Source organism: Tupaia chinensis, unplaced genomic scaffold (assembly GCF_000334495.1).
Source record: "Tupaia chinensis unplaced genomic scaffold, TupChi_1.0 Scaffold000018_1, whole genome shotgun sequence".
NCBI classification, from domain to species: Eukaryota; Metazoa; Chordata; class Mammalia; order Scandentia; family Tupaiidae; genus Tupaia; species Tupaia belangeri.
Window position 1 is genome coordinate 6,142,940 of NW_006159448.1, and position 23,775 is coordinate 6,166,714.

General features: G+C 35.0%; 1 protein-coding gene across 2 annotated transcripts in view; it reads left to right on the forward strand.

The window, feature by feature from the left end:
- The window catches only part of SPAG16 (sperm associated antigen 16), a 1,195,723-nt gene that overhangs the window by 622,331 nt on the left and 549,617 nt on the right, over nucleotides 1-23,775 (forward strand). For both annotated transcript variants that reach the window (XM_006140101.1, XM_006140102.1), the window contains exon 12: nucleotides 19,935-20,120. In XM_006140101.1, the coding sequence (XP_006140163.1) occupies nucleotides 19,935-20,120 (186 nt within the window). The remainder of the gene's footprint in view (nucleotides 1-19,934; nucleotides 20,121-23,775) is intronic.

Below are 23,775 nucleotides of genomic sequence, written 5' to 3' on the forward strand. Positions count from 1 at the left end.
GCCGCCGCCTCGCTCGCTTGGTGTGGGGTCCCCGGGGGTCACCCAGCAGCTTTTAAAACACCCAGGCACGTGTGTGTGAATGTCCAAAGTCCCAAGAGGAGAATGGAGGAGAAGAGATTACAGTATGGCATCTCCTTTGTGGGGCTATTTCTTTCCCTCTCTGTCTCTGTCTCTCTCCAGTGTTCCAGTGAAGGAATGCATGTGCCCTGTGGCAAAAATCTAAACAAACAAACAAAAAAAAGGACCTCTATGGAGAAGTCCTAGGGCAAGATAAAATGGAAATAGAGCTTGGAGTATCTTGTGTGAAAAAGTGAGAAAGTTCTCAAAATTATTAGAGGAGGTTTGTCTTTTTCCTCTGGGATATAGAGAGTTACTTTTTTTGAAAGGATAAACACAGTTGCCAAACTTTGTGCTGGACTAAGAAACAAAGGGAGAAGATGCAAACGTTTTTTAAAAGTCTGAAATAGTGCTAATATAAATACAAATTTATAATCTATTTGTGAAAACTTTGAATAGAGATGGAAAAGAAGCAACTCATCTTTGATATGCATACTGTATGTTCTAACATGTGTCCAATCATCTTATAAGTCAGAGATGAGTGTAATATTTTCCAGTTTTATAATGTTTTTTCCCCTCCTTCTTTTCTCTCTCTTTTTTTTTTTTTTTGAGAGAGATTTTTGACAGGGCTTCACAGTTGGAATCCTCTGCCCCAAGATTCCAGTTAACCAGGATTACAGGCATGCTCAACTGTGCCTGGACTGTTTAAACTGGTCCAGGAACCAAATCCAGACCTCCAACACAGCCCCAGTCTCACAAAGCAACACACTATATCACTTTGCATCACAACTGGACCTTAGTGTGCTTTATAACTGTTTCTTTCTTTCCTTTTTTTTTTTTTTTCCAAGAAAAATTTTTGCTGTAGGGTGCATGTGCCCACTGTAGAGACAGAGAGACAAAAAGCAAGAAATCATCCTCCATGGGGGATGGCCACACTGCAATCCCTTCTCTGTTCTCCTCTTGGAATCTTGGGCACACACAGACATACGCAGGAATGAGCTTTAAGTCACTGCATCCAGGACTCCAAATGCAGTCAGTCTAGTGATGTAACCATTACACTAGCTGCTGGTTCCATAACTGTTTCTTTTTGGGATACCAACCATAGCACCCAAGAAGACAGATCTGTAGTTAGAGCCATTCTAAGATGATCTGACTCTAAATTGACAAAGGTTGAGTTGTCATTTGATCAGTAGAGATTACTCAAATTCATACTTTTTTCTTTACATTTGATAGGACATGTTTAGAATTCCTTAGTTGGTATTTTTAAAAAATGCTGACTAAAAATAACACAATCATATATAATTTGATACAGTGCATAGCAAATTAACATTGATGCATCTCTGGCTCTGCTTTATATGTTTACTTTTGAATACCAACATCCTTTCAATAAATGTACACTAATAATTCCATCATTAGATACTCTTAATCTCTATGATATCTCTTGTTCCCGTTGGGTTTCTGCAGTCTTTGACTCTTATTTCTTTTTCCTTTTCCTTTTTTTGGAGTTTTTTGCTATAGGGTGCATGCCCTCACCAGAAAGACAGAGAAAGACATAGAGACAGAAAGAGAGAAATCACCCCCCAGGGGGGATGGCCATACCACAATCCCTTCTCCTCCATTCTCTTGGGATCTTGGACATGCATGCACACGCATCCAGCATGAGTTTAAGCCACTAGCTCCAGGACTTGAACCGCAGTCAACTACATACATACATGGGAATCCAGCGACATAGCCATTATGCTAACTGCTGGTCCCTGTCTTTGACTCTTATAATGGTATTTTAACCTTTTTTTGTCACTTTCTTCACACATGAATTTTTTTTTTAGGTCGAGTTTACTTTTTAATATTTTGTATCCACCATGAGTCTCACAATTACATGATTCTTTATTTTATTTACAATTTCTTTTTTAAATTTAATTTAACTTTATATATTAAATCACACTGAATTATATTTATGACTTTGATGATTTCTTGAATAATTTTAAAAATGTGGGATCCCTTCATGTTTCTGCATCCACCCCCAAGTATTTACTTGTTCTTTCAACTTCATGCTATCCTATTTCTTTTATTTCTTTCTTCCCTTTTTTTTTATTATTATTTTTTAATTTCCTAGAGGGCTCATGCACTCACCAAAGAGAGAGAGAAAAAGCATCCCCAGTGGGGAATGGTCACATGACAATCCCTTTTCTCCATCTCTCCTTCCTTTTTGGATTTTTGGTACACATACACATGTGTCCAGTATGTTTATTTCAAACCACAGATCTGGACCCAAACTGTCTAGTTCGTCACGTGGGATACAGCTGCTTAACCATGAAGCCATGAGATGGCCCTGTGTAATTTTATTTTCTAGAGATTTTTTTCAAGTGTCTTGCTCTCTGTTGCTGGTCTCTGGCCAAAGCTCTCCACTCCTCTTGTGGTTTGCACACATGTCACTGAACTTGTCACTCACCACACTAATCCATACTTTACATGAGGTACATCTAATTTCTAATTTCAGCTCTTACTGTAGCTAACAGTTCCATATCCTGTAATGTAGTATTTACATGAAATGACAACACAGTGGAGGTTCATATTTATTTTACTTTCACAGTCACTAAAATGCTTCATTGATTTTTTGGGGGAAATACTATCTGTTCGTGCTCCATCAAAAGACTGGTGTACCATCTTTTCTGCAAGAACAGAATGACTTCCTGCATGATAGAACAAAAGCAATCATCCTAAAATTTCCTCCTAAAGAAAAGCAATCATTCTCCTAAAATGCCATGTCCCTGGGTTACTTTTTTAAAAAAATTCATCAAAGCTGTGTGCACCATACAAGTGTCACTTCCTTAAAGACTATTATATGAGATTTGCAAATTTTACTTTTTATTGCTCACAAATGTGTTGTGGGTTATATTTTGGCATCCAGCCTTAGTTTGACATGCACTACAGAATCACTGTGGAGAGGTCTTGGTATTTCTCTCTTTTATAGATGAAAATACTGAAAACCTAAGTATGTTTCAAAAGCAAGAGAAAGGTCCAGAAAGACTAAGTATTCTTCACAATGAGGCTCTTAAGTGGCAATGGTGTGATTAGAATATAGGGGCCAAAAGAACTTGTCTCCCCCTCTGCAAGTTTCATAATTAAGGCTGCTGAAATAAACTGGCAATAAACAGATTAACAGGAGAAAAAGCACACAGATTTATTAATGTGTAAGCACAGGAGCATCACACAAAGTATGAAACTGAAGGAGAGGCCTGATGGGTAATCAAACATCTTCATAGGAGAAAGGTAAGGTACACAAAATTAGAGGAAAAGTAAATGATTTTTAGGGGAGCTGAATGTGCCAAAAAACAGACAGAAGTCTGGTCCAAAATTTGTCTGTGCTCTAGGCAAGGTGCTTGATTTTTCAGTGTCTTCTCCAATGTTAACCCTTCCTGTTTATTTTGATTTTTACAATAATAGCATTCCTTTGAGGGATAATTTTCTGAGTCCCAACAAGAGTTGGGTTTCTGTTAATGCTTTAGGTTAGTTTATTATCAGAATGATTAGGAACTTATCGAGGTGTGCTAAATTTAAATTTAGTATACCCAATGGATCTTATTTACTTGTAACTTGTGGGGTAAATATTTCACACAACTGGAAAAGAAGCTAAATGCCTTCCTTCATGATTATAAATTCTTTGATTAATATAACAGCTATGCCAAGATCTATGAATAGTTGGAAATTTGTGCTATTTTCTACAGTTTATTAGAAAGGTTATGGAGAACCTGATGGGGTCATATTTATTGCTTCCTCATCCACTCCACTGAATTTATGGGGGAATAGATGATGCTTACCCTCAAAAACTGAATGAAGCATTTTCATAATTGTGAAATCTTTGAAGGACAACTTGAGGACTTGGTTGTACATGTATTGTTACCATTACTTCTTTCTCTTATCTATGCTTGCAGGGCTGGAAGAACAGAAGTAACACTTGGATTTAAACATAGTTTAAATTACTAGAATTTGGATTTCTGAAAAGTGGTTTCATATATTGAAATACTCTATTAGGTTTCAGGATAGGAATACAATATACCTCAGAATATTAGAAATAACCTTGTTTGTCTAGAACAAGCTGATCTTATTAAGATAAGTTCAACCTGAATGTGAGATTATTATTAGAAAAATAGGTCTGTCATGAAAAGGAAAATAACAATTTAGAAATGAAATAAGAAGTTACTAGTGAAGGAACAGTAAGAATATCTAATGCCTCAGAGAGTGGAAATTAAGCTAAGTGAATTAAATACATACACACACACATACATACACATATAATCTTTTTAAAGCATATATTTATTTAATTTTATAAACTTTTGTCATAGGGCATGTGCACTTGCAGGTGAGAGACAGAGAGAGAGAGAGAGTAAAAAATCAGGACTATGTCGCTGGACTTCCATATAGTTGACTACGGTTTGATTCCCAGACCTGGTTGCTTAAACTCACGCCAGTCACGTGTGTGTGCGTGCCCAAGATCCCAAGAGGAGAATGGAGGAGAAAGAATTGCGGTGTGGCCATCTCCCCTGGGGGCTGACTTCTCACTTTCTGTCTCTCTGTCTCTCTCGTCTCTGGTGAGCACATGCTCCCAATAGCAGAAACCTCTTAAAAAAAAAAAAAAAAAAGAAAAAAGAAAAAAAAATCTCTCACCAGTGGAAAGTCCATGATGCAATCCCATCCACTCCATTTCTCTCTTTGGATTTTAGGTACATACACCTGGCCTGTTTTCCAAACTGCTAGGTCCAGAACTTGAACCCCAGAGTCATCCACATGGTATCCAGTGCTTTAACTACCATACTACTGGCTGGCTTAGTGGATCTTGTATTTTAATGTCTGAAGATACATATAATTTCATATTGTCAATGTTTAAAGAGAGAGGCTACAAAATTGAAAGAATAATGGAAATGTATGTTCTATCCAATAGAAATATAGAAGTTGGACTAGAGTGGATGTACAACTTCTTAGAATTTGGTATTCTTGTAAAGTAGAAGTATCTTGGAGGAAATATTTGGCTTATAGGAAAGAGATGACTGGAGTGTCACCCTAGGACACGTTAGCTTTCCTCCATACTCAGAAAACTATTGATTAAAAGAAGCATATTCTTCATGATGCCAAGAATTATATCTAACTTCAACAAGGAGACCTTTTGTATAGAAGAAACTCATCTTTTAAAAAGGAAAATTTTCTAATAGAGCTACTCAAAACTAAAAACTACATTTTCTATTATTAGAAATTTTAAATAGAAGTTGGGTGATTAAATGATACTGGATCATTGAAAAAGTCATGAGGTGTTTTTCTGTGCAAAAATGTGTCATGACTTTTCTGGCAACCCAATAGAATAGATAGAATCTCAGTAAAAATAATTAAAAGAAGGAATATGTGATTAGATTATATGGATTTAAAGGATCCTCTAGGCTTGAGGTTCTAGAATTCTGTGATTCATAAATACATTCTCCAAGATAGTTGTGAACATATCCAAAATGTTGCTATAGTATTCTCAGTTACAGACACATCTAATTTTATACCAGAAACAGAGGTACTGCTGTTTACTGTGAAAATATTCTGCTATTATCTATCCTAGGGCCTTCAGAGTGTGTGGTTTTGGCAAATGTGGATGAATGCATTGAGTGTTTCTTACCAAATTATGCAATGGAAAGGCTTTTAGTTTTGTGGGTTTTTTTTTTTTTTCTTGTTTGTATTTCCTCCACTTTCCAGATGGGATGTTGGGAATGATTATTTGGAAAATAAAGCTCCTGTTTTCACTTAGAACTTTCACAAGTTTGTGAAAATCAGTGCTCCAGTGCTCTTCACTATACTTGGCTTGATGTAGCTTTCTACAACTCTGGGAACCAAAGCAGAAGCAGCTAAGTATTCCATTCCACATTTAGTCAGAGGCTGCAGATAATGAAAAATGTTTCTTTCTCCTCTATTGACCTGGAAATACTTTCAAATCAATACTTCTAAGACTGAATTCAGTATCACACCCACATATTTTGGTGACTATGTATTCCTGAAAATTAGAAAGGTTACACTTAAAAGTTCTGCAGTTGGCGTAATGGCTATGTCACTGGACTCCCATGTAGTCGACTATGGTTCAAGTCCCGGATCTGTTGGCTTAAACTCACACCAGGCGCATGTGCGTGTGTGCCCAATATCGATCACGAGAGGAGAGTGGAGGAAAAGGAATTGTTGCATGGCTACCCACTCTGGGGGTGATTTCTCACTTTCTGTCTCTCTGTCTCTCTCTGTCCTTCTGGTGAGCGCATATACCCTATAACAAAATCCTCTAAAAAAAAAAATAGTTCTACAGTTCAAGATTTTTAACTCAGCTCAGAGATCAAAAGAAGGTGGGAAAGTAGTAACAGAACAGAAGGGCACATCTTCATTCACTGTAATTTACTTGGAAAATTCTTCAGCGATGAGGAAAAGACAAGTGTGAGACTGATAACTTGCCTGGAGAATGATTTACCAAAATTTGTAATGACTGATTATATAAAGCACAGATATCAAAATAATTAAGTTCAATAATTAAGTGCAAGCCTGTAATATAAATCATTATCCATTCTCTAATGTGTTTTCTACCCTTTCCCCAGAGAAAACCTGGTCTTCATGTTTCCAGAGTTATCATCCTTAAATTAATTTCTGATTACCTCACCTACTTCTCTTAAAATGTTGTAATCTTGCCTCACATCAAACAGATTAAAATGCTTTAGGACTGCAGGAAGCCTTTTTATTTTTCAACTATTGCTTATCTAGACTAATTTTCCCATTACTTCATATCTAGACTAATTTTCCCATTACTTAACTCCTCTTGCATGCAGAAATACTTAAAAATCTCTGGATATGCCATAATTTTCACATGCTAAATATTCATGATTTTTCTTCTCTTTTCCATTGTGAACATCAACTTATATGTATAGATTTTATTCACACGTGTTCAGTTTTTTAAAGCCTTTCCATCACCTTCCAAGTATAGAAAGTTGATTATACTTCTCTTTTTGTCCTTGCACTATATTTGGTATGTTTATATATTAAAATACTTATCAAAATATTATGTTTAATTTGTTTAGACCATAAAGTTCTCAAGGGCAGAGTTTATTTCAATCACCTTTATCTCCCTAAAATAGTATGTTTTTGTGAATTTTGAATTATATTTTATGTCTTTTACTTTCTAAATTAATTTAGAGGAGTTGCAAATATAAATTTTTCTGTGAGATTATTAATGTGAAGGATAAATTAGGGTAGATGACACTTAATGAAGTAGGAGTTAAGTTAATACATAAAAGGCATGTAATCTGCTTTAAATCTTTTCTACTAAATGTTAGCTATATCAATCATTCACTTAAAATGTCCATTAATGAATGGTCATCATGATGGGATGTGATTCCCATGATCAAAGAGGGAAATCACTTTATGCTGCTCATCAGCTTCATAAAGACTCTAGGAGAAGGTCTGAAAACATTTAACTACTCAGTATGTATTAAGCATATATGATATTTTGATTTTGAAATTCAGTAGTATGATAGCTCCAGCCTCAATCATTTTACTTACTATTTCTTTGGCTATTCGGGATCTTTTGTGGTTCTATACAAACTATGATTATTAAAGAATGCCATTGTTTGGGTCAGCAGTTGGCATGGTAGATAAGGCACTGGACACCCACATAGCTGATGATGGTTTGCGTCCTGGACTTGGTGGCTTGCTTTCTCACTTTTGTTCACTCACTCTCTCTTTCTGATGAGTGTGCATGCTCTGAAACTCAGTAAAAATAATAATAATAATAATAATAATAATAATAATAATAATGGGCCAGCAGGCGGCATGGTGGTTAACACTGGACTCACTCATGACCAACCATAGTTTGAATCCTGGACCTGGTGGCTTTCTCTCTCTCTCTCTGTCTCTTGCAAATTAAAATAGTAGTAAAATTAAAAAAAACTCTTTAAAAATTATTATATGGGGCCAGCAGGTGGTGTGGTGGTTAGAGCACTGGACTCCCATATGGCCGACCAGGGTTTGATTCCTGGAATTGGCAGCTTGTTATTTCACTTTCTCTCTCTTTTTCTGTCTCTCTCTGGTGAGCACACATATCCTGTAGCAAATTAAAATAATAATTAAAAAATTAAATAAGTAACTTTAAAAATAATAATAATAAATAAAATGAAATAATTCTCAGAAAAAGAACGCCATTGTTATTTGATAGATATTGCATTGAATCTGTAGATTATGTTTGATAGTTTGGAGATTTTTAACAATATTGATTTTTTTAATTTGTTAACATGGAATATCTTTTTATTTTTTGATGTCTTCTTCAATTTCTTTCATCAATGCTTTGTAGTTTTTATTGTACAGATCCTTTACTTCCTTGATTAAAAACTTAATTCAAGGTTTGTTATTTATATAGCTATCATAAATGGGATCATTTTTATTGACTTCTTTTTTCAGCTAGCTCATTATTGGCATATAGAAATATTACTGATTTTTGTATGTTAATTTAATATGCAATTTTACTGAATTTATCAGTTTTAAGTGATTTTGATAGATTCTTTAATTTTTTTATATAAGATCATGTAGTCTACAAACATGGACAATATATTTGATTAGTTCCTTTCAATTTGGATCCCTTTATTTTTCTTAGTATGGTACTAACATAAAAACGGACATATAGGCAAATAGAACAGAATACAGGACTCAGGAATAAATCTGTATACATGCAACCAACCTACTTTTGATAAAGGCACCAACAACATTCATTACAGAAAGTCTCTAGTACATGGTACTCAGAGAATTGTATATGTATTTGACTCCCATATAGTCGACCACGGTTTGCGTAGCAAACCCGGTGGCTTAAAATTCATGCCGGGCGCATGTGCGTGCATGCCCAAGATCCCGAGAGGAGAAGGGATTGCAGCATGGCCATCCCCCCTGGGGGGGTGATTTATCGCTTTCTATCTCTCTGTCTCTCTGTCTGTCTGGCAAGTACACGCACCCTATAGCAAAACCTCTACAAAAAAAAAACAATTCTTCATACGTACCCTCAGGCTTCCTTGCATCACATCTAGGAAGAAATTTAGCATCATTATCAAGGTCCAATCTAATGAGTGCTTCTATATCTAAAGAAGCTGAGAGTAGACCATTGGTTGAAAATCACATGACTGGCAGGTACTGTGAATAAGGAATCAGACCACGTAAAGTTTAAGACATGGAGAGAAATATGTTGTAGAAAATACATTATTTTGTGAAAGGGGGAGTCCCCTACTCACTCCAGATGATTTTGTTCATGTTGCTCATTTGAAAGATTTTTTGATTTAAAAAAACAAAAAAAAAAAAGGCAAGACCAAAACACTATGTAGTCCCATATCAAATGCAATTGAAGACTGAATCTGGGCCACTTGCCAGCATCTTCAGCAACTTGCCATTCCAGTGTAAAAGATGAAATGTTAAGCCAAAAATCTAGTTGAAGGTACTGAAGCAGTGGCTGAAGTCACACTGAAACTCTAAGCAATACATCAATCTAAGAAAAGTCAGTAGTTTCAAAGTGAGGCAGAGAAGGAATTAGTCTGGAAGTTACTCTTTCTGTGCCAGGCTGCACATGATTCCCCTTGCTTTGTTTTTCAGGCCATTGTATGCTGCAGTTATATACAGTGATTAAATGTAAAAATAATAATGATAATGATAAAAAAGAAAAAGTAAGCAAGAAAGAAGACGTCTAAAGTCCCTCTGCAAGAAATGCAATGCTAAGTTATTATAAATGTTTCTAGGACTTTCTTGACCATTATGAAAATAGTTTTAGCTTTCTGTGCTTCTATTCTGTATTATTTATTTTTAATTCAGTCTCCTTCGGTAAGCAGATACTCCCTAAATTTCTCTGAGCTACTCAATTAGCAGTTATTTCTCCCTGAACCCTCAACACACTTTCCTTTTGCTAGAGTTATGCAATACTGTCTTCTCTGTTGACTTTGTGATCCTGATGAATCTAGATTTCTGTACAAAATAAGGGCATAGCATTTGAGAGTAAAGGTGAGAGCACTTTGGCATGGGCACTGTTTACTCAAGAAAACCAAGATCATTTTCTATGAACTTACAGCTTGTTTGACTCCATCACAAAGAACTCACTCTACCCTTCTACCACCATCTGTAATGCAGCCATCAGTTCTGTATCAAAGGCTAAGTGTTTTTAAAGAAATGTGTATAAAAGAAGCCTTTCTGTTTCAATTCAGTTTAAAATTTGGGATATGGGAAGGTGACACTCACAAACTATACACACTAAATTTATCTCAAGATTGTCAATATTTTTCAAGTAATCTAAGTTACAAAAATAAGTTCTAATATAATCACTTTATGAATTCATTGAAACAAAAATTTTATCTTTTTCCTATACAAATACAATGCTAAATGATACTTTAATTTAGTTTAATTAGCTTTTCGTTATACATTATTCAATTGCATAAAATAATGCATATTCGGTGGTAACTGAGAGCCTTGTGACAGATATCCTTTTCACAAATGCAAAGACTTCTACTGAGTAGATAGAAACAGGCAAATGGAACTACAATATAATGGTAGCAATTTATCTTATCCTGTTACTTATGAAAATATAGATAAGCAATTTTGTCTAAGAACTGAACAAGAGAAACTTAAAAAAACCCTTGAAGTTCAAAGAGTACCATGAATTTAAAATGTGTCCTTGTATGAATTTTCTTATTAGAGCTTCAAAAACAAAGCAAAAGAAAAAACAAAATTCCAACTCCCACAATTTATAATATTTGAACTAGGTTAATGTAATGCTATATTTTCCTAACAATTTTCAGTACTTTTATTGAGAATAATAGTAAGAAAATACTTAACAACTAGTAATAATTTCTTACTTTTCCTCACTTATTTCCCTTTGCTGCAAGAATATTTAGCAAAATATTTTGGATCTTAATCCAATGTACACTTAAGTAATCATTTAAATTTATTCTACAAAAAAAATTAGATCACTATACATTTCTAGATGTTATTGTTATATATATTCTAATTAAACAATGAAACCTAACAAAACCAATATATTTTTGAATGGTAATTTTTCTGTTACAGATTTATATTTAACTTTGTTATGAGATGTTTGCTATATGAGAGATGCTATTTTTTTATAAATCATAAAAAACAATGAAATGAAGATTCAAGAAACTCTGCCTATACCTAGAACAAAATTGTAATGGCAAAATAAATTATTACTCACATTTTTTTCCCTCATTTCCTCAGTTTCCTAGACTTCCCCACCCCTAGATTTTCTCTTTGTCCATGTGATCTGTTTTTTCTTTCTTTTTTTTCTAAAGATTGACTTTATTTACTTATTTATTTTAACTTTATCAGAGAAGGACAGAGCAAGGGGGCCAGGGAGTAAGAAAGCAAGCCACCAAGTGTAGGACTTGAACTATGGTTGGCCATGTGGGAATCCCCAGCACTTTTAACTACCACTCTGCCTGCCAGCCCCTGTTTTTTCTTTTTAGAGAGATTTTTGCTATATGACAAGTGTGCTCACTAGAGAGACAGAAAGTGAGAAATCCCCCCACGGGAGATAGCCATACTGAAATCCCTTCTCCTCCATTCTCTTCTTAGGATCTTGATGACACACCCACATGTACCTGGTATGAGTTTTGAGTCACCAGGTCTGGGACTCAAACCATGGTAAGCCATATGGGAGTCCAGCAATATAACTATTATGCCATCTGCTGGTCTCACGAGACCTGTTTTTCTAATGGGAAGTTAACCAACATCAAGCAACTAGAAGCTTAGAATGTGCACCATGGTGGATCTGACTCTCATCCTGTGTTTCTCCAAAATCCTAAAAACTGACATTGAGTAGTTGCTGTGCCTTCATCCTCAGTCTCAAAATGCAGTTTTAGAACAGAGTTGTTCCAGCAGAACTGTGTTGAAGAGTTGAGTTGTTCCATCTACCATGGCCTGAAGCTGAGTCATTCACGTGACCTAAAAACCATGAGCCCAAAGACTCTTATTGTTGGTCCAGCCTAGGTATAGAAGACATTATACTCTTAAGATCAGGGCCACGCAGGAAACTTGGGTTCAAGTCTCAGTCCAGTCTACAGGCCATGTGCAGTGGTATGCACACCACAGTAATCACAGTGACTCAGGGAGGCTGAGGCATGAGAACCCAGACATGGTGAAACCTGGTCTTAAAATAAAAAAGAATATAAAAGAAAAACAAAAACTAATGTTTGTTTGAAACCACTGAAATTTGGAGTAGTTTGTTACACTACACAAGTTAACACTAGGTATAATTATGTTGACCTAAAAGGAAAGTTGACTTAAACAAAATAAAATAAAAGTGATTATCTGAGCCAAGACTCAGGATGAATCATTCAGATGAACAAAATTCTGGTTTCCCATATAAGTGCTCATTGAAATGTCAACCAAGAAAGCTAATATGATGACCTGTATTACCAGAGTTCTTCAGAGAAATTAATCCAGTTCAGTGTGTGTGTGTGTGTGTGTGTGTGTGTGTGTGTGTATGTATAGATAGATATAGATGTAGATATAGATATAGATATGAAGAAAAAGGAAGAGAAAGAGAGAGAAAAAGAGGTTTATTTTAAGGAAATAGATCATGTGATTGTGGAGCTGTCAAATCCAGACTTTAAAGAGTAGAATAGCAATGTGGTGATCCTGGGAATAGATGCTGCAGCTTGAAGAGAAAGGCTGTCTGGAGTCAGAATTTGTTCTTCCTGAAGGAGACTTTAATCTTTATGTCTTAAGATCTTCAACTCTCCACATTATGAAGAGCAATCTACTTTACTCAAAGTCTACTGATTTAAGAGTTAATCTCATGTAAAGTAAACCTTACAGAAATATTTAGACTGAAGTTTGACCAAATATATGAGTATCACAGACTCGTCAAGTCAACACAAAAATTAGCTATCAAGAATCCTTTATGACCTTAAAATTATTAAGTGCCCCAAAGAGATTTTTATTTAGGGAGTTAATTCTTTTTATTTTTTTGAGAGATTTTTTTCTATAGGGTATGTGCACTCACCAGAGAGACAGAGACAGAAAGTGAGAAATCATCCCCCAAGGGAGAATGGTCACACCACAATTCCTTCTCCTCCATTATCCTCTTGGGATTTTTGGCATGCATGAACACAGGCCCAGTGTGAATTTTAAGCCACCAGGTCCAAGACTCAAACTGTGGTTGAGTGGGAGTCCAGTAACATAACCATTACGCCATCTGCTGGTGCCTTAGGGAGTTAATTCTAATGATACTATTTTGCAAATTAAAAATTACAAATTGAAAATACTTGTATACTTATTAATTAAAAGTAACTGTACTAAAGTCATTGAATAATAGCATAAACAACATCTTTATAAAAAGAATGTAATACCTAAAATATCAAAAGATTTAATAAAAAGAATGATATTAAACACTGTTGCAAAGTCATTTTAGTACCTAGCTAAATAGTCAGTTGGAGAGAAAATTTTTTTTCACCTTTACCAGAATATTATGTATTGGTCTTTTCATAGAACCATTTTGATCTTTCATTGTACTATTCTATAGTATATTTTTGTGAACCCCAAATTTTTATGCTTGTCATAAAAATTTTTTTGAGAGACTTTTGTTATAGGGTATATGCACTTGCCTGACAGACAGAGAGAAAAAGTGAGAAATTACCCCCAAAGGGGAATGCTTTTATCACAATCTCTTCTCCTCCAGTCTCCGCTCAGGATTTTGGGCACATGCACGTGCTCCTGGTATAAATTTTAAATCTCCGGGTCCAGGAATTGAACTGCAGTCAATCGTATGGGAGTGTGTGCCTTAACCACTATGCCACCTGTTAGCCCCCGTCATAACCATAAAAAGTGAGAAATTACCCCCAAAGGGGAATGCTTTTATCACAATCTCTTCTCCTCCAGTCTCCGCTCAGGATTTTGGGCACATGCACGTGCTCCTGGTATAAATTTTAAATCTCCGGGTCCAGGAATTGAACTGCAGTCAATCGTATGGGAGTGTGTGCCTTAACCACTATGCCACCTGTTAGCCCCCGTCATAACCATTTGTAGTCTATCTTCCTTTCATTATTTTTTTTAAGAATGATTTTATTTATTTATTTTATTTTGACCAAAGAAGGACAGAGTGAGAGAGAGTGAGGAAATGAGAAAGCAAGCCACTAGGTCTGGATTTGAACCACAGTCAGCCATGTGAGATTCCAGTGTCCTTGACCACCATGCCACCTGCTGGCCTCATCTTTCTTTCATTATAAGCATGTGAAAAAATTTATCTTGGGGCTGGCAGGTAGTGTGGTGGTTGGCGGAGCTGGACTCCCACATGGCTGACCGTGGTTCAAGTCCTGGACCTGGCAGCTTGCTTTATCACTTCCCCTTTCTCTCTCTCTCTCTCTATTTCTCTCTGATCAAATAAAAAAAATGATAACAAATGGAATTAAATAAATAAATAAATAAATAAATAAATAATTCTTTAAAAAAATTTAATTATCTTCAAAACATTTGTTTCACTTCATAGTTTTAATATTTTGTATTTTCATTTAATGCTATTTTTATACATTTTCTTTGATATGTAAATTTGTTAAGTTGTGTTTTTTTTAAATTTGCATATATATAGTTCTTAATGTAAATATTTATAGCAAATGTATTGTCACCAGAAAAATATATTCTCAACTAAGACCATTCTGTTGAATTTTTTTTTTTTGAGAGAGTTTTTTGCTATAGGTGCGCTTGCCAGAAACACAGAGAGAGACAGAGAGACAGAAAGCGAGAAATCACCCCCCTAGGTGTGATGGCCACGCCGCAATCCCTTCTCCTCCTTTCTCCTCTTGGGATCTTGGGCATGCATGCACACACGCCTGGTGTGAGTTTAAGCCACCAGGTCTGGGACATGAACCATGCTCAACTACATGGGAGTCCAGCGACATAGCCATTACGCTAACTGCTGGTCCCATGAATTTTTATCTTCCTTTGTAGCTTATTATATGACCTGATTTTATAAATGTTTCATATGTGCTTGAGGAAAATGCGTGGTCCCAAGTTATATAGTGAAGGATTTTATATATGGCCATAAGATTTATAATTTTTGTACTTCAGAATCTCCTGTTTTTATATTTTGAATTAGAAAACTAAATTGAAAGAGGTGTGTAAATTTTTTACTTTGATAATAGACTAGTTATTTTTGTGTTTCTGCTTCAAACATTACCACTTTTTATTAGGTAAGGTAAATTTATATTTTTATATAATTTATTGTTTAAACCTTTTAAGGAAAGTTTATAACATTGAGGGATACATAAATACATTTTTCAATTAATCTACTTGTTTTCATTTCTTTGATCTCTTTCTATATTTTTCTTCTTTTTTTACTTTCAACATTTGTATGGTTTTTAGGAATTTAGTATGTCTCCTCTAAAACACACATAGCTGAATTTATTCCTTTTGGTCAAACTGGAAAATATTCACCTTTTCATTTCCAGTTTAGTCCATTTGTATTTACTGAGATGATTCACATGTTTTATATTCTTTCTAGGATTTTCATTTGTTTTCTATTTGTACCACTTATGCAGAGCTGTTTTCCCTCTTTATCTTCTTTATTTGGAATAGATTAGGTATTTGTCATTGTTAGTTTTTCTTACCTATTTGTTTTTGGTTATACTGGTTTAGAAGTTATTTACAATATTTCTTTTCTTAAAGTAGTTACCCTGGACATTTTGCCTTATAGATTTTACTCAGTAAAATTTGAAATTAATCAATGTCTTTACCTTGTGAGAAATACATGAACATTGTTAATATTCCTGTTTCATTGTTTTTATTTTTGCAAGAATTTCTGTTTGCTTATTTATCCTAACAAGTATTTAGATGTACTTATATGTTTACCAAATTCATTATTCACCATTTTATTTCAGATCATCTTTCTCTAGGGTCTTTTTTTCTCCCTAAAATACATCTTAGTAGTTCCTGTAAGGGAGGACTGCTTTGTTTGGCTGGGATATTTGTATTCGCACTCGTTTTGACAGATATTTTTCGATAATTCTAGAGTAACATCATTTTCTCTTATCTCTCTGAAGAAAATTCATCTCTGTGACGTTTTTGTGAATTTGTTCCAGTGTTTGGGAATTAATAGCGTTCATCTTACAGGGTGATTGCAAGGGTCAAGTGTATGTATAGAGTGCGTAGTAGTATTTCTGGCAGACGTCTGCTTTTCCCTCTCTTCCTTCTCTTATAATTATTATTGCTACCTATGATGTTCCACAGCTTACTGGAATGTATCTGAGGATAGATTTCTTTTTGTGTACACTATTTATCGTATTTGGTATAGAGTTTTCTTCCTGAATTTGTGGTTCTAGGTCTCAAATTTTCTAATTTCTGAACATTCTTTACCTTTAGTTCTTTGATTATTGAATATGTGCCTTTATTTCCATTCTCTTTATGGATTTTAGATAGGATTTTTTTTTAAACTCTTGCCTCATGTTTCTTAACTTCTATATAGTGTTCACTCTATCTCTGGTAGACAAAAATGTTTGCTTTGTTTTTTTAATATTTATTGTCTAATTCATTTACTCTGTTTCATTATATCTAATCAGTTATTTAGTCCATTTACTGATCCCTTAATTTTAATAAGTAGAGTTTCAACATTTCCAAATACTCTATATGTTCAGATTTGCTGACTTACAAACTTCCAAAGCTTGATCATTTTTTTCTTCGTTGGTTGCTTCTGTATACATTCCTTTCATAGTTATTTTACACCCTATACTTCATATTGTAATTACGACAACGGGAGTTCTCCTAGGTAAAAGTCCTTGTTACCTTTTTAGCTCATTCTCCGTCTGTCTTTTATTTCCCATCATATGTTTAGTCTTTTTTTTTTTTTTTAGGCTCATAGTTAGTTAAATTTTATCTGTGGAATGTTGAGGGCCTAAATTGGGATCATTTAGGCTATATACTCACAACCTGACCCAGAGGTCTAACTTAACAAAATACTACAGTCTTGGGAAAAAAAAAAAAAAGCAAAAATGTTATTCTAACATTTATTCCAAACACTGGAAGTTCAAACTGAGAGTGGCAGCTAGGATCTGGTGAGGGCCCACTTTTTGGCTTGCAGTGGCCACCTTCTTTCTAGGACCCTGCATTTCAAGGAGAGAGTATGTGCAGCTCTTCCTGTCCTATTAAGCACACTAATTCCAAATAGGGGAGGGGGGTCACCATTCTTAAGACCTCACATAAATCTAATTATATCCCAAAAGTCCCACCTCCCAATACCATCATGCTGGTAGTTACGGTCTTTTATATGAATAGGGGAAGGGGTTGCGTCCATAGCATCCACTTTTGCTTTTTTTGCTTTTTGAGAGTTGGTTCTTCTTATTTGTTGGAACCCAGCATAAACCTGGCTCTTGTTTCACATAAAGCTTACCTTTTGAATTTTAGTGCATGATTCTTTTCCACTTGCTCAATCTCTCTCAGACCTCAGAGACAGCTGAAGTATACAGGTTTTTTGTTTGTTTTTTATTTCATACCCTGCATTTTGAGTGGCAAGAACATTTTAAAAGATTATTCAGGAATTTATATTCTATGGACTTTGGTTTTAGTTGAATTTATATAGATGAGGTATCATCTCAACATATTAAAACTTATTAGAATATTATTTATATTTATTGTTGATTAATATCAGCTTACGGGATGTATAAAGAAATAATACTGCTCAATTCTAGTTGTAATTTAGGTGTGATTTTTGTTTGTTTTGGAAAAGTGTTTAAAACAAGAAAGAAGTATGTAAAACTTATGCAGGAGAGTTTTTCAACTACAGGCTGAAAGATATCACAATCATTCTTATCCTAGGGAACTGACAGGTGGTGTGGTGGTTAGAGGCACTGGACTCCCACATAACCAACTGTGGTTCAGGTCCCAGGCCTGGTGGTTTGCTTTCTCACGTTTCCTCTCTCTCTCTCTCTCTCTCTCTCTTGTTCTCGCTCTTGCTCTCGCTCTCGCTCTCACTCTATCCCTCTCTGGTAAAATGCAAATAAATAAAATAAATAAACAAATAAATAAAAAATTAACTAAAAAAATTCTTTAAAAAAAATAATCATTCTTATCCTAGACCCAGACTTTTATCCATAATAGCATACTAGTCCTAGACAGATAGATCTGAGAAAGATGTATACCTATTTAAAAGGCAAACGTGTGTACAGATAAGCAATGGCTGCAAAGCAAAGTTTTCATTATCAATTGGTGGAGGACCACCTGTGATATAGTCATTTTTAAAATAATGCTCATTTGAAGAATAAAATAGATATATTTTTCTAATACTAATGATCACAGCCTCATTCTATAATCCACTTTCTCTGCAGCACACTCAAGTTCTCCCTCTCCAACACTGGCTGTTTTATCTTTGCAGATAAAAAAAAATTCATTTCCCTTTTAGCCTATAAATAACCAAACATAAAAGCAAGCAACAAAACACTTTTCTTTTCCCTGAAATTCTGTCTTTTAGAAATACTAGACACTTTTCCTTCTTCACTAATAGCATAACTTCATTCATTCATAAACGTGCTAGTCTTGAAAACACTGACTGAGCCGTTCGACTGGCCAATCATATGCTTGATGCTGTAGAACCGGAGAGAAGAAACACAGTTTTCCATTCTAAAATAGTCTGGCAAGGAGGAAGGCAAATAAGCAGTTCATTAAAATTCAGTGAGAGAAAGTTTCTTAGAAAATGCATGGAAGGAGCATATAATGTGGACAGATGTGAATTCGATAATGAAGCTGAAATTTTCTTGTAGCTGGTATTTCCTCAAACAAACAAACAAAAACCAAACAAAACTAGGTATATCTGCTCACATCACTGACACCCACTCACTTCTTAAAAGAGTTTTTGAATACATCATTTGAAAGCCTTTGCTTTTTAAACATTATTGATGACCCAAATGTAAAACCCAATGACTCATCCTGAACCATCAGCACTTGAAAACCTCTTTCATGATCTGGCTCAAAAGTCCTCATTCCCGATTCCCTTCTTACTTCATCATTCAAACTGCACTCCTGGAACTTTTAATTAATCCACACACAAGCAATACTGACCTTCTTTTTTTATGTTTATTATGTTTTTGAAACTGTCTTAGCCCATGTCTAAATTTTCATTGTTCTGAGGCCACATTTTCCATAAAGTCTAATACATAACATGTGACCACATCATCTGTAGAGCCTAATACATAACCCTGAACAAACCATCTGCTAACAACATCACTAATTTAGTGAGTTAATCTAGAATAATTTAGAACAATTAATTTAGAAACTGCACAAGAGCAGTTTCTCTCAACAGCTTCAATTGCTAAAGAACCTAAGTAAGTAATTGTGTAGGCCCAAATAATTTCTTTTTTTTTTTTTTTTTGGTGAGAGATTTTTGCTATAGGGCATGTGCTCTCACCAGAGAGACAGAGACAAAAAGCAGAAAAATCACCCCTCTCAGGGGTGATTTAGCCTATAAATAACCAAACATACAAGCAAGTAACAAAACACTTTTCTTGACCCTGAAATTCTGTCTTTTAGACAATCCTTTCCCCTTTATTGTCCTCTTGGGATCTTGGGCATGCACACACATGCACCCAGTGTGAGTTTTAAGTCACCAGGTCTGGGATTCAACCATGTTAACTATGTGGGAATTCAGCAACCTAACCTTTATGCCATATGCTGGTCCTGCCCCAAATAAGATATTTTAAAAATCTTATTAGATTTAGTCATTTAGGTATGCCATTAAAAGTAAAAAAATTTCAGATACACACAATCTTTGGATAATAGTCATTCATAAAAAATGAATTAATTGTAGATTACTTTTTAAATAAATGATCTTTTTATGTTCTTGCAAATAGTGGCAACAAGTTGGCTACCGCAAGTGGTGATACTACAGTTAAATTATGGGACCTATCCAAAGGCAATTGCATTTTGACCTTGGAAGGACACAACCATGCAGTGTGGTCCTGCACATGGCACTCCTGTGGCAATTTTGTGGCTTCTTCCTCACTGGATACAACTAGTAAAATCTGGGATGTTAACAGGTAAGAGGCACTTTAAAATGACTAACCATTTATGTGATATATATATATATGTGTGTGTGTGTGTGTGTGTGTGTGTGTGTGTGTGTGTAAAATTGGATTTAATTCAAAAGTAATGTGTGTGTGTGTGTGTGTGTTTGTAAAATTGGATTTGTTTTTTCCTAATTCTACCACTGGGAAATATTATAAGAAATTGTCAGTTAATAAGATTGTAGAGAACTATTTAAATAATCTTTGTAAAATCCATTTTAACTCTGTTAATCTTGTTGATATAATAATTTCTATCTAAATATAGGTATCAAGATCAAGTCTATGTAACAAGATTAGAAATGCTTCATTGGGAAGCTATTTATTTAAGGCAGGATAGAAACAAATACTTACTTTAAAGAGTGAGATTTTTAGTTCTGCCTTCCACAGGTTTGCTCTCCCTCTAGAACTTAGTTTAATATACATAACTATGATGGAAATGATTACTTGATTTAACCTTAATTTTGATACCATATAATGTTTTTCATAATTAAAATCTTCTTGGCAAGCAAAAATTGTATGAAATGAAGCAATTTATTATATACAAAACCTTTTACATTATCATTTGAATATAAGAGTTTAATATTTCTATCTTAATTTGAGATAGGCAAATCCATTATGTTTATAATATCAAAATACCTGTCACTCATGTATTTTTGGATAATTATATTTTGTTAGATATGCAAAGAGGTAAATTTAGCTACTATCAAGTATCTTAATTACTTAAACTAAGGGATTATAAATCATGCATTCGACTTCTGATCACTTTCATCACTGAAAAATGCCCAGGTTCCAAATATAATGATCACAACCCCTAAAAATTTAGGAAAACAATTGTCAAAGATCTACTGTAGTTTATTTTACAAAATAAAAATAGACCCTCACTAAAAATGGGGACCACTAATTTAGAATCACATGTAAATAGGTACCTTGAACAACCTTTTTCCATTCTTCCTTCAATCATAAACCATAAGAAAAGGGGAAACTATGTGCTTGCCAAAAGTCAGCAGATTTTCTGGGAGGATTTGGTGAAAGGATATACTAAGTTCCAGGCAAAAGTTGGTTATTTCCTAAAGCCACGTGCCAATTAGTAGACTCTTTCCTTTCACCATCAAATTCATCCTTTTACACTCTGTTTTGGTGCTGGAGCTGAGACTCTGCAAACAGCATTTTGGCTTTGTCTTCTGATTCTCTGTTAGGGTTTGCTGACTGAGATGCTTGTATTAGAAGACTGCAAAGTTGGAGGGGGATAGATTTTCTTCTTCCTGTCTCTTTCCCATGAGTTTCTTGAGGAATTACAGTTCAACTGACAATCACTTAAGTAATACATCAAAGCAGCAGAATCCTGGGACCAGCAGTTAGAGTAATGGCTATGTTGCTGAACTCCCACATAGTCGACAGTGGTTCGAGTACCGAACCCGATGGCTTAAACTCACGCCGGGTGTGTGTGCATGTGTGTCCAAGACCCCGAGAGGAGAATGGAGGAGAAGGGATTGCAGCATGGCCATCCCCCCGGGGGGTGATTTCTCGCTTTCTGTCTCTCTTTGTCTGTCTGGTGAGTGCATGCGCCCTATAGCAAAAACCTCCAAAAAAAAAAAAAAAAAAAGGCAGCAAAATTTAGTCAGCTCTTTTTTCCAGCATTTGCACAGCCTCATCAAGTGGTCTTCAGAGATGTTACCTCCAGCAAACAGGTGCCCTCTTCTCAGGACCAAAGCATGAAAACTACCAGATGAATGCCCTCTCCTTAAAGTGCTGAGTGTCATCTTCAAAGGCCCCTCTCTTCAAGGTCTAAATTTGAATAATCCCACCATATTCTCTTTGTTCTCCCAGTAGTCAGTATAGTCACTTTTCTGAAGTTGCTTTCTCTGTGAAAACTTCCAGTTCTTTTTTCTTCTCTTGAACTACATGGTTAACACACTTATTTACAGTTGACAGCCCTGCATATTAAATTCTTATTGTTATAAGGATAAGTGCAAGCTCTGTCTCTTGACTAAACCTTGACAGACCCAGGGCATGAATGAATAAACAACATAATCCACCTGAGTGATAAGCCTACAGCTAAACAGTTATTGCATGATCTGAGTGAAAATACATGGCTTTGAGTGACACGTTTTAGACCTACTTTGATCCAAAATAATGGCAGCTTAAGATACGCTTTGTTAGATCTGTAATATTTGTTTACCTGGCATAATCTGTCATATATAATCCTTAATTTTAGTATGTGTTTATATTATATGAACAAATTCCATAAATATTTATTATACTATATTAGTAGAATTTTAACACTAGAGTCTAATTTTACTTTTTTTTATCACTTTGGCTTAGCGGGGGATCTTAAGAGAAGAACATGATTCATTCTAAAGCATATCTTCACATATCTTTAATACTTAGAGTGTTTAAATTGTGATTTTAAAAACTGACTCCCAACAGACTCCGCTTTATTTAGAATGATTTTAAATACTGACATACTGACTCGACAACTTCCTCCATGGCCCCTGATATCCAAGTACAGCAATGCCTTTCACTTGCTGCCCAAAAGATACTGACATGACAGATCTAAATTGCTCCTGATTGGTGCCAAAATTCTTTAAATTTCAAATGTCCCATCAGTGTCAAGTGCTTACCTTCATCATCAAGGACAAAAAAAAACAAAAAAAGTTCTCATTTTGAAGCTGAATGAGTGAACAAATATTAATAATTAAAGGGGAAATAGATAATATCTTTAGCAGCTATTAATATATCTTTGAAAGTCATAATCAGAGCACTGAGTTCTAATTTGTGATCACTCATGGATCAATACTGTGTAGATATGTATGTCTGAAACTGGTGTATTACTTTTCAATTTTATATGTTATCGGGTACTGGCTTAGTGACTTAAAAGGAGAAGTTATTTGCCTTGTTAAGCCAGATTTGGTAGAAGGTACAGTATTCACACACCTTTTGTTTAGGATTTTTTTTTTTTTTTGTCATATGGTGCATGTGTGCCACAGTCCCTTCTCCTGTGTTCTCCTCTTAGGATTTTAGGCGTACATGCATATGTGCCTGGTGTGATTTTCAAGGCTTTGGGTCTGGAATTCAAGCTGTGGTCAGACATATGGAAAATCCAGCACCTTAACCATCATGCCAGCTGCTGACTCCTATCCATCTAATTCTTAACAAAGAAAGAATTTATGTTGATAGATGCTCTGTTCAATAGAGAAAAGAGATTTTTGAATATTGCTTTATCTCTTTCCTTTGAGCTCCTGGCTCAGTCTTGAAAGTCCTGTTATTAATGTCATATTACTAGCCTGTAGCTGTTCTCAAATTGACCATTACTTGGCAAGATCATTCATTTAGATCTTCACCAGAAAGCTGGATCACTGTGCAATATAATCAATGTAAAAATTCCAGATCAAGATTCATATTTACTAAAAGCCCATTCTCTCTGAGCAATATCTGTGTTACTCTTGGTCTTAATGAGTCCACATTCTACAAGGTTTCCATAAATAACAGTATCACTTGATGACATTCTCAATGATCACATATGTAAAGTAGAAATTTATATGTTTAAGTTAGAGATAATTGTATTCTACCTAAATTTTAAAATTTCAAATATGTTGTGGACCAGCAGTTAGCATAACAGCTATGTTGC